At 43.4% G+C, this 18,340-nt stretch overlaps 1 protein-coding gene across 5 annotated transcripts in view; it reads left to right on the top strand.

The window, feature by feature from the left end:
* PLEKHA2 (pleckstrin homology domain containing A2) overlaps window positions 1-12,492 on the top strand; it is a 766,829-nt gene extending 754,337 nt beyond the window's left edge. For all 5 annotated transcript variants that reach the window (XM_069213872.1, XM_069213873.1, XM_069213875.1 and 2 more), the window contains one exon: window positions 11,730-12,492. In XM_069213872.1, the coding sequence (XP_069069973.1) occupies window positions 11,730-12,092 (363 nt within the window). In that variant the 3' untranslated portion in view covers window positions 12,093-12,492. The remainder of the gene's footprint in view (window positions 1-11,729) is intronic.
* Window positions 12,493-18,340: the final 5,848 nt, after the last annotated feature.

Here is an 18,340-nt window from a genome sequence, read left to right as displayed (position 1 = left end):
GTTATTGATATATAAATGGCTGTTTATGTAGATCTGTGTTGGTATACTTCTTTTTTTTAAAGAGATATAAGTTCCTTTTTCAATGTTTTTTTGTTGTGGATGATGTCATCAATGATGTCATTTGAGATGTCATGAGTGATTTCACTGACTAATCGATGCTACACTGACGTCCTTACAGACACTGCGGACGAAATGGGAGGAGACAGGGAGCAGAGAATTGACGGATGTAGAATGGCAGAGAGTGCTAGCACACCCTTGAAAAGTATTCAGGAATACGCGTTTCTGATATATCCAATACAACTATGTCCACAGAACGTACCTCACCCCACATAGACTTAGAGTATTATATGTGGGCAGTCCCAGGGGCTGCCCTAGGTGTAAAGCGGTAGACCCGGAATTCCATCATATGGTCTGGGACTGCCCCAACATAGAGAGAGGCTAGATGGGAGTGCTGGAAAACTTGGGAGGAGCCCTGGGTACATGGCTGGACCTTGATCCCCTCTTTTGTTTGTTGGGATTGCATACGAGGCCAGCTTCCAGGAGAGTGGGTAGTAGGTTTTTGGACCGTGCCCTGGTCTCGTTCAGGCGCCGAATTGCAATGGCCGCAATTGGAGAAGGGATGTGTCGGTGTGGGCTTAGGCCGAATTACAGGTGCTGCAAAGAGAGGAAGCACGGGGATTCGAATGCGACCTATAGCTCTACTGTGGACAGAAATATTGGAGGCTTGGGAGACCCGGAGATGAGAGGTGGGGGCACGGGAGCTCGGGGAGGACGCGGCGTCACTGGAGGAGGACCGAGGTGGTGGTTGATGGGGCGGGGGCGAGCGGGAGGGCACAGACACATGTGGTACATATACTAGAGTGGCTTCATTATTCTCATGTAAAGGGTGGATCCTGGGGGCAGCTGACTGACACTAACAATGATGGATAGGATGTGTGATTATCTTTGGGATGTAGAGGGACCCTGTCGGAACAGGATAGACCATACACTCAAATAGGGGACGGGAGGACACCTAGGAGGAACCTACCCGAAGAGCGAGCTAGATATACTGGTAAGGCCTGATCTCAATGTGCCACAGGTTATCCTCCCTGCGCATAGTTTGTTTAAGTCGTTTTTTATTGTCACTTTGTAGCTGAATTAGTTTATAGTGTATATGGGGATATCCAATGTGCTGATGGAAGCTGGAAACAAGATTAAGCAAGTTGTGATAATGTCATGCACAAGTGGATGGACTGTATAGAGACCAGCAGAGTACCACAATGAATAAGTTTTTAATTATGGCCTGATTGTATTAAACAAGTTTGAAAAGATGGCATGTAAAGGAGGGCATACACATGTATCAAGGACTCCTCAATCACTGAAAAAAACAATAAACAAAGTTAAAAAAAAAAACGAAAAAAGAGTGATGTCACTGACCATGTCATAAGTGAAGTAATATGTAAGATCATTAGCAATGCATTACGGGGATGCAAGTTATAGTTAGCTGAGGTAACTATAACTGCTGAATTTCTTTGGTTTGATAGGAAGAACATTAAACACTATAACGTTTATGTAAACTTTTTTTTTTTTAGCAAACTTCAAAGTTATTTTATTTGTATTTTCTAACTATAACATACCTTTAATCTTTGTTTTTTGAGTGAATTTCTAGGGTTTTTAATTACATTTCTCAACTATAATGTCCCTTTAACCTTTGTTTTTTTAGTGAATTTCTGGGGTTGTTTACAATATATAGCCTAACTATAACATCACTTTAACCTTTGTTTTTTTACAGTGAATTTCAATTGTTTTTTAAATTACATTTCCTAAATATAATATCCTTGTATCCATTTCTTTAAATCATTTTATAGGGTTTTTGTACTAATATATTATCTACAGAAATAATTACTGGGACATTTCTTATTTTACATTTAATATTTAATGATTTTTTATATTTCTTATATAATTATTGTAATACTTAGTAAATATGCCTTTATTGCTACTAATACCTATTTTTTAAATAAATAATAATATAAAGTTACATTTTAGATTAGAAATTTTTTTATATACTTATTATAATAATAAAACCACACAGACTATTTAGAATAATTTGTACCTCAAATATATATTTATTTATGTATATATATTTTTTAAATAAAATAATTGGAGTTGCGTACCCATCACGCACATTCGCAACTGGTACGCAGTTTCGGTACACAACTTCGGCATAGTTTCAGTATCAATAAAAAACGTGTATAAAGTGTATATACACCTTTTATTTCTCAAGAGGTTCTCTAAGAAGTTTCTTAATTCTTAATGCATTACAAATACGAAATAAACAAAGGTTTATACTTATTTAGTATGAAATTTAAAAGTTGTGACTCCACCGCTTTTCTGTGCCCTATGTATTTCTGGATTTGCGCTGGGTACGCAACTCCAGTGTATTTTAAAAAATTTAAAGTACTATATAATAGACTTCTAATTAAAAATTTAGATAAAGAGGTTTAAACTGGACTTAAACAGTTGCAATTCCTGATGAAAATATTGACTCTTAAATTAGTTTTCTTATATTTTATGGCATTGCGACCCCACTGCAATGGATCCGCGCAGAGGTTGCGCATCCCATGGGACACAAAAAAGGCTTCTGATTGGTGGAACATCTTTCCATCCAAAATATGGAAAGGTTCCACCTTTTTTCAACAGCAGTTTGGGTGTGGCAGCACATGTCTTCAGTTGCTTTGGAAGAGCTAAAGAGAAGAGACACAGACACATGGCAGCTGCTCCAAGCAATGCTCCTGAGGCAGAATATCCTTTTCTCGATGAAGAAGAAGGAGAAGTGGAAGAATGACCATCTAAAAGGAAGCCCAGCATCGTTTGGGAATGTTTTTCTTTCCCACAAGGAGAAAAAAAAGTGAATGCCAGAAAAGTGATTTGTAATATCTGTAACAAAGTCCTTTCAAGAGGCAGTGAAAAAAGTTCAGCTGTGGAACTAGCAGCATGTACAAGCATCTCAGTACGATGCATAGTACTCTGCTGGCAAGAGCAGAGATGCGCAGACTAGAAACTGAAACAGGAGAAACATCTTCCACCACTCCTCAGGTGTCCACTGATACACCAATCATTCCAGAACTTGGAAAATGAGTCCAAAATGTAAAACTACTTTAGTAATAGGGAAGCAAGATGTCCCTATAATTGTGCAAATTGCGAATGCACATAAATGTTAATTTATTTTTTCAGAACTTTGCCTTTTGCATTGTTCCAAAGTTTTTTTACTTGTCATTGCAAATAATGTTATTTTTTATGTTAATTAAAAAAACACAAATACCACAAAAATTACAGCACTGTAAAAAAAGCTTAAAAAAACAACAAAACTGTTCCAAAAACAAAAAAAAGATTCTTCTTAGAACCATCTTTTTCTCTATTACAAAAAAAGATGACTGAGTGCCTGTAATAGTTCCTATTTAAAAGAATGAGGGCCTCATTCTGACCCTGGCGGACGGCGGAGGCCGTCCGCCAGGGTACCGCCGCTGAATGACCGCACCGCGGTCAAAAGACCGCGGCGGCCATTCAGACATTTCCTCTGGGCCGGCGGGCGCTCTCCAAAAGAGCGCCCGCCGGCCCAGAGGAAATGCCCCTGCAACGAGGACGCCGGCTCAGAATTGAGGCGGCGTAGTTGCAGGGGTGCGACGGGTGCAGTTGCACCCGTTGCGTATTTCAGTGTCTGCTTAGCAGACACTGAAATACTTTTCGGGGCCCTCTTACGGGGGCCCCTGCCGTGCCCATGCCATTGGCATGGGCACGGCAGGGGCCCCCAGGGGCCCCGCAGCACCCCCTACCGCCATCCTGTTCCTGGCGGGCGAACCGCCAGGAACAGGATGGCGGTAGGGGGTGTCAGAATCCCCCATGGCGGCGCAGCAAGCTGCGCCGCCATGGGGGATTCTAAGGGCAGCGGTAAACCGGCGGGAGACCGCCGGTTTGCCTCTTCTGACCGCGGCCGAACCGCCGCGGTCAGAATGCCCTGCGGGCCACCGCCGGCCTGTCGGCGGTGCTCCCGCCGACCCTGGCCCCGGCGGTCTTAGACCGCCGGGGTCAGAATGACCCCCTGAATGTCTAGATAAGTGCCTGTATGACTGAGTAACTGGGTGTGTGACTCACTCTAGAAGTGAGTAAATGGGTGTGTAAGTGTCTATATTGGTGAGTGAGTTGATGCGTCAGTGTATGTATTCATGATTGCCTGGGTGCATGATTGTGTGCATGGATGACCCACTGTTGCATGACTGTGTGTATGTTTGACTGAATACATCTGAGAGTGGCTCTATAGCTGAGTGACTGACTGCATAATTGTGTGAATGGGTGAGTAGTGTTCTGTAAGAGTGATTGTACATGACTGTCTGCAACAGTGTATGTATGGATGACAAACTGTGTATTTGAATGTTTGTTTACATAAGTGCCTCGCTGACTAAGTGGCTGTGAGAGTGAGTAAATGACTGTTTAGATATCTGTATGAATGAATAAACGAATGAATGAGGGTATTTCTGGCTTTATGACTGCGTGTGTACAGGGCTGAATGGGCCACACTGGCTGCACGAGTAGCTGTATTCATAAGTCACTGACTGCATTGATGCTGAATGAGTAAGTCACTGAGGCCCATATTTATACTTTTTTAGCGCCGCATTTGCGCCACTTTTTGACTCAAAAGCGGCACAAACTTACAAAATACAATTGTATTTTGTAAGTTTGCGCCATTTTTGCGTCAAAAAGCAGCGCAAAATCGGTGCTAAAAAAGTATAAATATGGGCCTGAGTGTGTGAGTACAACCATGAGTCACTGAATGGGTGTATGAGTAGCTCTATAGATGAATGATTGGATGTGTTAGTAGGTGTATGGCTTACTGAGTGGATGTATAAATGTGTACATGAATGAGTAACTGGGTGAATTATTCTGTGCATATCAAACTGACTGTGGAATGACTATCTGTATGCTAAACTGGGTATACAGGGAGTGCAGAATTATTAGGCAAGTTGTATTTTTGAGGATTAATTTTATTATTGAACAACAACCATGTTCTCAATGAACCCAAAAAACTCATTAATATCAAAGCTGAATATTTTTGGAAGTAGTTTTTAGTTTGTTTTTAGTTTTAGCTATGTTAGGGGGATATCTGTGTGTGCAGGTGACTATTACTGTGCATAATTATTAGGCAACTTAACAAAAAAAATATATATACCCATTTCAATTATTTATTATTACCAGTGAAACCAATATAACATCTCAACATTCACAAATATACATTTCTGACATTCAAAAACAAAACAAAAACAAATCAGTGACCAATATAGCCACCTTTCTTTGCAAGGACACTCAAAAGCCTGCCATCCATGGATGCTGTCAGTGTTTTGATCTGTTCACCATCAACATTGCGTGCAGCAGCAACCACAGCCTCCCAGACACTGTTCAGAGAGGTGTACTGTTTTCCCTCCTTGTAAATCTCACATTTGATGATGGACCACAGGTTCTCAATGGGGTTCAGATCAGGTGAACAAGGAGGCCATGTCATTAGATTTCCTTCTTTTATACCCTTTCTTGCCAGCCATGCTGTGGAGTACTTGGACGCGTGTGATGGAGCATTGTCCTGCATGAAAATCATGTTTTTCTTGAAGGATGCAGACTTCTTCCTGTACCACTGCTTGAAGAAGGTGTCTTCCAGGAACTGGCAGTAGGACTGGGAGTTGAGCTTGACTCCATCCTCAACCCGAAAAGGCCCCACAAGGTCATCTTTGATGATACCAGCCCAAACCAGTACTCCACCTCCACCTTGCTGGCGTCTGAGTCGGACTGGAGCTCTCTGCCCTTTACCAATCCAGCCACGGGCCCATCCATCTGGCCCATCAAGACTCACTCTCATTTCATCAGTCCATAAAACCTTAGAAAAATCAGTCTTGAGATATTTCTTGGCCCAGTCTTGACGTTTCAGCTTGTGTGTCTTGTTCAGTGGTGGTCATCTTTCAGCCTTTCTTACCTTGGCCATGTCTCTGAGTATTGCACACCTTGTGCTTTTGGGCACTCCAGTGATGTTGCAGCTCTGAAATATGGCCAAACTGGTGGCAAGTGGCATCGTGGCAGCTGCACGCTTGACTTTTCTCAGTTCATGGGCAGTTATTTTGCGCCTTGGTTTTTCCACACGCTTCTTGCGACCCTGTTGACTATTTTGAATGAAACGCTTGATTGTTCGATGATCACGCTTCAGAAGCTTTGCAATTTTAAGAGTGCTGCATCCCTCTGCAAGATATCTCACTATTTTTGACTTTTCTGAGCCTGTCAAGTCCTTCTTTTGACCCATTTTGCCAAAGGAAAGGAAGTTGCCTAATAATTATGCACACCTGATATAGGGTGTTGATGTCATTAGACCACACCCCTTCTCATTACAGAGATGCACATCACCTAATATGCTTAATTGGTAGTAGGCTTTCGAGCCTATACAGCTTGGAGTAAGACAACATGCCTAAAGAGGATGATGTGGTCAAAATACTCATTTGCCTAATAATTCTGCACTCCCTGTATGTATGAGTGGGACTGTAGTTCATTGAGTGTTTCCATCAGTTATTGAACGGATGAGTATGTGGGGGTGAGAGTGGGTATAGAAATGACTGAATAGGTGTATGAGAGCCTGAATTTGTGATTGAGTGGCTCCATGTTTGACTGTATGGGTGAGTGAGAGGTTATGTAAGTGAGAGTATGATTAAGTGACTGGGGGCCAGATGTAGCAAGAAAAAAATTTGCGACTTGCAAATTGCGAGTCATACCGACTCGCAAATTGCAACTCGCAAAAGTGCATGCAGAAAGGTGTCTCAGACACCTTCTGCAACTCGCTATGGGGTCGCAAAGACCCACCTCATGAATATTTATGAGGTGGGTCGCAAATTGCGACCCCCATAGCGAGTCCCTGCACTCACAGGGATGGTGGCCTGCTGGAGACAGCAGACCTCCATGTCTGTGACTTCTTTTTTTAATAAAGCAGTTTTTTTTTTTGAATTGCCGCCCATTTTCCTTAAAGGAAAACGAGTTGCAATTCAAAAAAATAATGAAACCATTTGGTTTCATTTTTTCAGAGTAGGCAGTGGTCCATTGGACCACTGTCTGCTCTGAAAAAATATTTTCAGCGACATTCACAAAGGGGAAGGGGTCCCATTGGGACCCCTTCCCGTTTGCGAATGCGTTACTGCGAGTTGGTTTGTGACCGCTTTCGCGGTCACAAAGCAACTCAGCATGGCGATGCGGTCGCAAATAGGAAGGGAACACCCCTTCCTATTTGCGAGTCGGAATCACATTTTGCGAGTCGGTACCGACTCGCAAAATGTGACTCTGCATCGCGATGGCCATTTTGCATGTCGCAAACTGCGTTTTTCGCAGTTTGCGACATGCAAACCGGTTGCCACATCTGGCCCTGGGTACATAAATAATTCTTTGGATGAGTGAATCAAAGTATGAGTGTCTGTATGGGTGAGTGAGTGCATGTATGTGTCAGTGGCTGAATTAGTGAGTACATTTCTCCATAAGTTGCTGTATTACTGAGACACTGCATCTTTCAGTGCATGTATGGGTGACAGTACATCAATGGCTGTATAGCTGAATTACTGGGTCCATGCCTGGCTGTGTATGGTAATCACTGAGTGCATGAGTGACTGTATGGGTGAGTGACTGGCTGCGTAAGTGTTTATATAGGTGAGTTAGTGTATTTATTAGTGAGTCTGTGGTTGACTCCGGACCTTTGTAAGTGTATGTAAAGGCTCAGTTCATACATGAGTGTCTGTGTGGGTGATGCAATGGATGAATGAGTAACATTCTGGCTAACTAACTTTCTACCTTAGAAATTGTAGAGTTGAGTGAATGACTGCTTTTATTCCCGTGTCTGTGAGTCAATGTATACTTATATGGTTCTATCAGTAAATGAGTGGGTGCATGACTTACTGTATGTATGGGTAGGTCAATGAGCGTGTCAGTGAATATGTAGTTGACATAATAGGTATATGATTGTGTGTGTGTAGATGAGTAAATATGACCCTGAGTAGGTGTAATGTTGAATGATATATAAATATGTGTGTAAATGAGTGACTGAGTGCATGAGTTCCTCAATGCATAAATAGTAATATTCATAGCTACCTGTATGGGTGAATGAATTGATGCATAAAGAATTGTATCACTGAAAGATTGAATGATTGCCATCATTTGTGGAGTAATTGGCAGTGCATGGTGAGGGTCAGAGTTATAGTTACCTTAGGGCATGAGTTATAGTTACTTGAGGTAACTCTAAAAATAACTGGTGAACTTCTATGGTTTGGTACAGTTAAAATGTGAGCTTGCCTATAACGTCCCTCTATTCTTTGTTTTTTAGTGAATTTCTAGGGTTCTTTTTAACATATACTCATTTTAAGTACTATACATTAATCTAACCACTGCCGCACTGTACAATAAGTAAGTTTCGAGACTGACTTCTTATGTAAATACCTGTGTGAGTGACTTGCTACATGACTATCTGTAGGGCTCAGTGACTTTGTATGTAACTGCATCTAACAGTGAGAGTATGTCTGTACGAGTGAAAGTTGAAATAATTGATTGGGTACATCAGTACCTTTATAAATGACTGACTGCATATTTCAGTACGTCTCTGGGTGACGGAGTATCTGTCTCAAATTATTTATAGATCATTATCTGGGTATATTAGTGTCTGAATGGGTTACTATGTGAATATTTCACTACCTGTAACTGGTTGTATAGATTATTATCTGTGTGAATTAGTGAATCTATGAGTATGCAAATAAATGCGTGAGTGTCTGTATTAGTGACTTACTATCTGTACAACTACTTCTATGGATAAATGACTGCATATGTCACTGGATGTATATATGACTGCCTGGATGCATAACAATATTAATGAAATGTGTGTTATTATAGCAACATGTATTTACTTACCTTTATAAGTGCTAAAACATTATCCTCCAAGCTCTATTAAAATAAAAAGAAGAAAAAAATAGTTAAAGTTTTGTATGGTAAATAAACATACTAAAAGTTGCTAACCTGCTATATAAAAATATATTATTATTAACAACAGAAACATCTTTTTTACTTTAAAACATCAATAACACACTATATATACACGCACCTACAAAAACTCAGGTTGTCATCGACACATGGAGCTGGTCCCTCTGGCAGATGGGCTGGTGGGGGAAGCTGACACAGTGGACCTCCAATGGCAGGACACCACCCTACACCAGCTGGCCCTCTTAGAGCGCTTTCAGAGATGGGGTTACATAGGAATATCCACACTGGGCAACATCATGCAGGGTACGGTTCTGAAATCGTTCCAAGAGCTCCAAAGTGAATTTCAGGTGCAATATAGCCAATGTTGTCAATACCTACGGTTTTGTCATGCCCTGTCCTCATATATCCGGGCTCTGCAGGCACTACCAGACTTCAACCCATTGGAAGGGATTCTCCTGTTGGGCGACCTGGGTGCCCATAAGATCACTAAAATATACCAATCCCCGATCGCACTCAGCCCCCCAACCTTCAGGCACTACAAATAGCTTGGGAGGTGGATATAATAATCTGGATAATGATTATTGGACAGAGGTCACACCGTGCAGCATTGATTCCTGCCTGCCTTTGATTGATACAATTTAAATATTTACATAGAGCATGTTTTACACGACGTCGCCTCTAGAGAATGGGTATGACTGATTCTTCGATGTGCCTGCCCTATGGGGCAGAGAAGGGTACCTTCTTCCACACGGTGTGGTACACTACAGTGCTGATACATTTCTGGAGGGATGTGACGTCATGCGTTGGAGATGTCCTTTCTTGGGACATCCCACTAGACCCTAGGGTGATCCTTTTTCATAGCACAGAGGGTATTGGCAAGAACCAGTATAAATGTCAGTTACTGTTTTTGGGACTCAGAATAGCCGAAAAGAGATATTGCCAAAATGTGGAAAGCATATTCTCCTCCATCTGCTGAGGTCTGGAAGAATGGGGTGGATCATTGCATGGGCCTAAAAGTTGCAGTGTTTCAAGCCAGAGGCTGCCCCCCAAAAACACTCCAAAATCTGGCAACACTGGGGCGACTATAGGGACATAGTTCTGGCTCCGGTCCGCACCCCTACTTTCCTGCTGGATGCTGAGGTACAGAGTTATGGACACACAACGCTTGCAATTTTTGTAGGACATTTCAGTGTTGGAGTGATTGTGGGCAGGTCGCATGAAACAAACTGTGAAAGTTACTTTGTAATAATTGTTAATAACTTTATTGTTTGGCGACCACACAGTGGATATCTCACTGCAAAATTTCAATAACATTTGTTATGAAAAATACCCTTCATGGATATCCTCCCTGCCCATTACCTCCATTTTCACTTCCCTGGTGACAATGCACAAATATATTTAAGGATGTCACAGGAGACTGACTAATTTCAAGCCCTATCAAATGTTCTTTTGACCATCAAAATCTATAAAATCTGAAATATTTTTATGGCTTCACTGTGCCCAGTCAACAGCCACCCTTTCCAGCCAAACTGTACCTAGTACATTCAAAATAAGAAACATGTGAGATATCTGTAACAATGAACATACCCTAGACAGAGGCAGTAGTGAATGCCACATTATTTCAGTGATGCTTTTCAAATAGTCCTTAAGTATATTGCCACAGAAAACCAGACAGTGGTGCTAAGAACACTGGTCAACTCTCACCTCACCTATGACAACTCCATATATGCTGGTCTCCTGGTACGCCATATCAAAGAACTACAAAAAGCTTAAAATGAGGTTGGTGTCTTCATCTTGGGGTGAACAAAATTCCAATTTATAGCACACCAACAAAAACAGTGAGCCTGGCCCCAGGTCCAGAAAATAATAATATAAAGGTCTTGTGTTTCACCTACAAATGTGTGAAGTGTTTTTCCACCCAGTGTTCCCAGGGTACGACAAGAAAAAACAACATAGCCTACCACCCCACTCCACCGGAGAGTACATACTAACCACACCAAAGACAGAAACAAGAATAGGGGCGAAAGGAGATCTGCAGGGGTGGCACCCCACTGCACCATTGCCCTTCCCTAGACATTTGCAGTGCTCCATCCCTCATGCTTTTTAGGCACAAACTAATAACATGTGTATTCCAACACAACACACTTTTCCTTCTGTATAACGAAATGTGTCCTCTTGCAATAATTGAAAGTGGCGAATTTCTACTGTGGACTTGTCCTTAACTGCTGTATTAATGTAATCATGTTACTCTTACCTTGTCATTTGCAGTTGCTGTATCTTTGTAGTCTCTTAGTCCAGTGTACAAGGCACAATCCCATCGTATCAATGTAGCTAACTACTATCCTGTTCACCATACCAAGGCCTGAGCCAGTCATTGTAATGACAAACCCCCTAGCCCTGGATGGTGGTGTCATTAAGGCCCATATTTATACTTTTTTTTCACCGCATTTGACGCAAAAGCGGTGCAAACTTACAAAATATAATTGTATTTTCTAAGTTTGCGTTGCTTTTGCGTCAAAAAATGATGCAAATGCGGTGCAAAAAAAGTATAAATATGGGCCTAAATGCCTTAAAGTCATAAGGTTATGCAGCGTGCTTTATGCAAATAAATGAACATTAATGATTCTACCTGTTTTCTAGGGGGTCAAAGGTAAATATTGCTGTTCAAGACAGTTCATTCCAAATATATTTAGTTTCATCTGCTTTTTTTGCAGGAGTTTGTGCCCTTCAGCAGATCACTCTCTTTGAACAGAAGGGGAAGCTCAAATCGCCCAAGTTCTTCAAACCCATCAATGTCCACAGCCAAAAAGCCAGAGGAAAAAAAGAGCTTCAGCAAAGGCCCATCAGAGGCCATGTCTTGGCAGCCTTGGACACCCGTGCCTCAAGCAGAAAAAAAGGACCCAGCTGTGGAAGCAGGTTCGGAGCACTCGAAAGGCTCTGTGACTCTTACCAAACTCCCAGATGATGTGAAAGCCAAGGGGACACGCCTGAGACATGTGTCTGAGCCTCAGCGTGGAAGAGAGACACCTTACATGCTCAGCATGGATGACACAAACATTCGGACCTCTGATGTGTGACCCATGCTAGGAGACAAAGTGCATGCATTGACTTTTCTAAACCCAATAGCAGCAGGCTGAGGAGGAGAGAACCATCAGGACGAGGGCGTTACTGCCAATGGAGCAGTCCAGGTTCATGCCACTCAGTGGCTGTGAAATAACGCTTTGGCAGTGTTACCTTACCCCACCAGAATGGAATGTCTTGTGCCACTGTCTTGACATCACACTGAGCTGAATTTAAGCTCTCTTTTCTTCTTTTTGCTTGGATTGTAAACACATTTTAAAAAGTCTGCAGTTTAAGTTTATTTGATAGAACATGGCATCAGATACTTCAGTACAGCCCCCTTTGCACTTCCCTGTCTTCTTTTGCTGAAGTCTTATGTATTTAATCTGTTTACAAATAAATGGAATGAAACCTTCAGTTCTTGTGGTCTTACCAGCAGCAGCAAGTGCATGGATGATCTTGTGTTTACAGATTACATTGGTCACCTGAGATCTGTGTATTTCAAATGCGATGCTATTTTTCTAGCCTGAGTTACAACTCACAAAGAACAAAAGAAACTTGAATGGGAAACTCCCTACAATGTCTACACACACACAATCCTCTTTCATTTTAACTGAATATGCTTTCTCAAAGGACCTCTGGAGAAATCATTGTTTCTTGGTCACTCTCCACGTTAGGATGTGTAGAAGCCTATGCACTTCGAGGAGAGTGGATGAGTTATCAGCTGCTTTTTGGTGGATGTCCCTCATGTGTCAAACTTTAAAGCAGGCCCAGAGTCTGGGGGATGGTAAGAAGCTTTTAGGACTCAACTCTTACATATCTGGTATAGTATAAGATGTACTACTACTTTAGAAAGCAATCATACTAACGAAGGAGATTACATTTTTGGTGTGCCTGCTACCAGTTAATCTGCACTCAACAGAGAAAATGCTAAGGGCCTGATTACGAGTATAGTTGCTAGTTATCATACCTGACAAATAACAAAACTACTAGATACACATTTGTGTGGAATAACATCCGACTTTTGGTGTTTAACACACCAAAATCTGCATGATGTGATAAAAACTGTATGCTTTTTCCCCATTAAATTTTGGCTGATTTGACCTGGCAATATATTCAACAAAGGTTGAGTTATTTAATGCATCAGTTCATTGTTGGATGCATTAAATAAAACCAAAATAGGGGTTTATGAACAGGTTGGAATTAATCGAGACACTTGTAATCAGGCCCAAAGTGTATAGCCACTGAAATTACCATTATTGTGGTTAAGCAGTGACAGCAACTAATTTGAAAGCGATCATGTTGGTGGCATTGTTGGAGTTGATGATGGAGATAGTGATTGCATGAGCATGGGTGGGGGAGTTCATGATATCAGTAGTTATATAAAGGATTGCCTTTATAGGGATAGTCGATAATAACATGGCAAATGATGATGGTGGTGAGGATAGTAGCTGGGGTGAATATGGGGGAACTGCTGGCGTTTCTAGTGACTACATTTGAAGAATGATGGAAATGATGGTGACAGTGGCTGGTTTAGTTTGAATGGTGGAGATGATGTGATAGGGGATGCATTACAAATAATCTGAAGCTGTTTTTGAGAGTTATATTAGTTTGGATGATGGGGCTTGTGTAGTTGATTAAGTCAATTATTTATTATTGACAGTGATTGTGAAGGATGTGGGTCTAGTGCTTTGATGATTGGGACTGTTGACAGTGCAAATAATGATGGTAATGACAGTGTGAAAGATGTGTGCATATGTTAACGGTGAAAAATGTTGCAAACTATGATGAAGGCTGCTTTTGTGTTACTGGTAGTATACATTTGGTGGTAATAGTGGTTGTTGAGCAGACAGTGATACAAGATGTAACAGTGGTAAGCCACTGGTGGCAGCGATTGTGATAACTCTGATGGTGATGATGTGCACCCTTAATATGGAAACCAAAATGTCAAAGTAGGTAAATATTGAGGACAAAGTATTGACTCCAAAATATCAAAAGGCATGTAAGTTTAGAATTCCCATACCTAACTCAACATGGAGCCAAAGGATGGTTCATCTTGATCATCCCGCATGCACTATTGTGAAATAGCAGCTGTGCATATATAAACATGTATATACTCCAATGACACAATATCCCTTCAGAAGTAGGGACTTAACATAGAACTCACTCTATGCTATCCAAGCACTGCCAGCATTCAAGTGTCTCTTGCCTGACATGTGACCGTCTGATCCGCCCATATAAGGAGTTTTTAAGGAGCCCTGTCCTGGGAGATTACTGAGCTTTCTCCAGATCATTCACCTTCTGAGCTAATTTATTAATGTTTTGGAGCCATTCAACTGGATATATGATTCTGACTCATGTTATCCAAGGTAAAAATGCTGTGTGACTAGATCTATCATCACCCTGCATGGCGTCTGAGCTTGGAAGCTAATGGACTCTTGGCTCATGCCCAGTATCCTACCAACTGGTGTAGAAAATGGAATAAACGAAAAGAGTGAACTTTGAATCATAAACTTAAAACAGCAAGGCAAAATCAATTCACAAGTAACTGGAGCTGTCAACTGAGGGCCAGATTCACAAAGGGACTTCTGTGTAGTAAAGTTACCACTGCGGAGTCTCAGCACTTGTGGTGGAATCCCCACACTTGGGGGCATATTTATATTTTTTGGGGCAAAACTGCACCAACTCAGTTTTGCATCAAAAAGTTTTGCACCGGCTTGCACCATTCTTTTGCGCCAGCTGGGCACCATATTTATGGAATTAAAAATAATGCAGACTAGGCGCAAAACAACTTTAAATATGCCCCTTGGGTGGAATGTCCATAGGGCACACTGCAGACACTGAACCATATGGAGATTCCACCATAAGTGCGAAGATTCTGCCACCAGTGTGGAGATTCTGCACTGATAACTTTACTACACGTAAGTCCCTTTGTGAATCAGGCCCTAAGTTTCTTTGGTTCAAATTCCATCCAGATTTATTAAGGGATGGTAAAGGTATTGAAGGCGATCCAAAAGTAGAATTTCCCATGTAAATGCCATAGGGATATTTGCCCTGAACTACAGCTAAAACATATAAATAACATTTCTGCATGAAGACAGAACTTAACTCACATCAGATGCTCTGGGCGACTTCTAAGTAGGTCAGATGCAGCAGCTTGTTGCGCTACGAGGACTGGGCGACAAGACATGGCATGGCTGAAGGCAACCCCTTATGCACATAGCCCACTTCTGCACTGCCAAACATGCTTTAAATAGAGAACTCACTGTCCCTGGACTTTGGATATGCACATTGGGTTGTGGGGGCACAGGAAATGGACACAGGGCAAGGTCTCACAATGAGACAAAAGCCCAGTGTACTCAACCAAACATTATGAGCAGTACATTCTGTAGCGTGGGACACTGACCTGGACAAAGATCACATTATACAGCAAAGCCTACTGTGTAAATCTAAAGTTTGTATGCAGCAGGATGTGAGGGCATTTAGAGGCAGATTTGTGGAAAGTGGCGCTGCACCGAGTGCAGTGCAACTTTCCCTGAACCCCTTAGCACCCCCCCTACTGCTACCATGTGTGCGCCATATTAATATATAATACGTGCACCTTAATGCAGGATAGGGGGCAATAGCATCATTTCTCATGACGCTATTGTTGTACTCTGCAGGAGTAGCACCAAAATATTGGTGCTATTCCTGCAGAGTACATAGGGCCCTAAAGAATGGAAGCCCCCTTCTAAAACCTGCTTCTGAGCAGGCGTTAAAAGTGCTGTAAAAAATGCCGCAAGGAAATCTCATAGATTTCCTTGCCGCATTTTTCCAGCTCCCCAACAGGGGAGCACCCTCTTCGCATATATTTTGCCTGGTGCAAGCATAATGTAGTGCAAAGGGTTACAGAGTGGCGCAATGCATACATTGCACCACTCTGTAAATATGGCGCTGGGATTTGAGCCTCGTTGGGCCACATTAACGTACAAAATAATGATGTTAATGTGGCGCAAGGTGGCACTAGGGGACTATAAATATGCCCCTTAGTGATGGAAGCAGAGAACGGCCTGAAACCACAGGCTGCACCCAGCACCTGCTATGCAGCCCAAAGGTTGTATGCCTTCTCCGGGCAAGCCTCCCTGTGCCCAGCGGGCACTTCACATACTTAAAGGCGGATTCTGTGGGTGTGGGGACCCAGTCAGACTGCACTTGACCAAAGGCCATGCTTAAAGGATTGGTGGCAATGAGGGCAAGACATAGTAATGCACTCTGGGAACTAGAGGATTAGCAACCGGGCGTGGCTGATGGTTGCATTCTGCGCCCAATACCTTCAGTTGGTACCTACTTTATCCACATTCCAAAGTACATCATAAAAAAAAGTCTCCACGACAGTTTATCCGTTAATCATATCAGAACATAATGTAATTTAGAAAATCCAAAGACATTAGTGTAAACAAATCAGTTAAAGGGACACTAGGGGTGTGATTCACACTGCAAAAAACACTGAAATCCTCGAGATTTGGTAAACAATACCACAGTTAGGGGCCGTCCACCACCCGCAGGCTCCCGCCTGCACCTCATCCCTGGTGTCTAGTGGTGCCATAAGTATTGTGTGTCTGTCTTGCGACTGTCTGTTTATCTTGTATTTTTTCACCGCTTTTTGTCTGCTTTTCCTGCCTTTCTGTCTGTTTTACTTAAAGCCTTTTTAGCCTTTTAAGCTGTTTTTCTCCTCTTTTAGCCGTTTTTTACATTCCCCAGCCTTCCCTCTCTGTTGCCCTCTCCCCCCTTCCCTAATCCCGCCGCTGTGTCCCCTGTGTCCTGCCCCCATCGTGCCCCCATTCGCCCACCACTCCGCCTCCCATCTGCTCCTCCCTCCCACCTCCTCTTGTTAATGGCGGCTGCTGCGCGGTGCAGAGAGTGACCGTTGACCTGTTTTAAGGTCGGGATTCGCTCACCAAGCCGCGCAGCTCCACCTGACTGCGTCCGTGCCCTCTACGCCGCCCTCACTGATGCTGCGAAGTCGAGGCCCTCCACCACCCGCAGGCTCCCACCTGCACCTCATCCCTGGTGCCTAGTGGTGCCGTCAGTATTGTGTTTTCACCACTTTTAGTCTCCTTTTCCTGCCTTTCTCTCCGTTTAATTAAAGCCTTTTAAGCCGTTTTTCTTCTCTTTTAGCAGTTTTTTACATTCCCCAGCCTTCTGTTGCCCTCTCCCCCTTCCCTAATCCTGCCACTGTGTACCCTGTGGCCCTGCCCCCCCATTCGCCCACCGCTTCTGCCTCCCAGCTGCTCTTCCCTCCCACCTCCCCTTCTTAATGGCGGTGTGCCACTGGTGCGGCAGAAGTAAGCCCGTCTGCGCCCGTCCGCACCTGGACCGCGCCTAACACCAGACCCTCTTGCCCCTGCGATCCCCACGCCACCTGGCGCTGCTACAGTGCCAACACACTCCACACCCTCAACACCGGTCGTTCAACCACATGCTTCCAAGCTACCCCGAATCTCACCCATGGACCATTCTCCTGCCGGAACTTCAGCTTCACCAGCACCCAAGCTGCTGAGCATCCCACCAGAACCAAACACAACCGCCTCATTTGCATCCTCCTCAACACCCACTCCGTCCACAAGCACGCCATCGAACTTTGGGACCTACTCATCTCAACATCCCTGGACGTCGCCTTCCTAACCGAAACCTGGATGAACCCCTCCTCGGAGCCCGACATCACCATAGCCATCCCAGGTGGCTACAAGATCACCCGCAGAGACCGCACCAACAAACCGGGAGGAGGGATCGTCATAGTCCACAAGAACACCGTCAGAATCTCAAACAACACCGAAGACGCCCTTGATGCCGCCGAACACTTACATTTCCAGATTCACATCAACACCAACACCACCCTCAGAGGAACTCTGGTCTACAGACCCTCCAGCCCCTGGCCGCAGTTCAGCGACTCCATCGCCGACGTAATCAGCGCTCATGCCCTTGCTTCTACAGACTACATCCTCCTCAGTGACCTGAACTTTCACCTTGAGAACGCCAATGACAGCAACTCCACCTCCCTGCTCAACAACCTCTCCAACCTTGATCTCAAACAACTTGTGAAGACACCCATCCACTCCGCCGGCCACACTCTCAACCCCGTCTTCTACGCCAGCATCCACGTCACCTTCAACCACACCACCGAACTCCACTGGACCGACCACCGTTGGGTCCACTTCACCTTCAAGAAACCCACCACGCACCACCACCCACAACAGATCCCGCACCGCAGCTGGAACAAGATCAC

The sequence above is a fragment of the Pleurodeles waltl genome, chromosome 11, assembly GCF_031143425.1.
Source record: "Pleurodeles waltl isolate 20211129_DDA chromosome 11, aPleWal1.hap1.20221129, whole genome shotgun sequence".
Classification (NCBI taxonomy): Eukaryota; Metazoa; Chordata; class Amphibia; order Caudata; family Salamandridae; genus Pleurodeles; species Pleurodeles waltl.
Note: the sequence above shows the minus strand (reverse complement) of the source record. Positions and strands in the feature narration are given on the sequence as shown.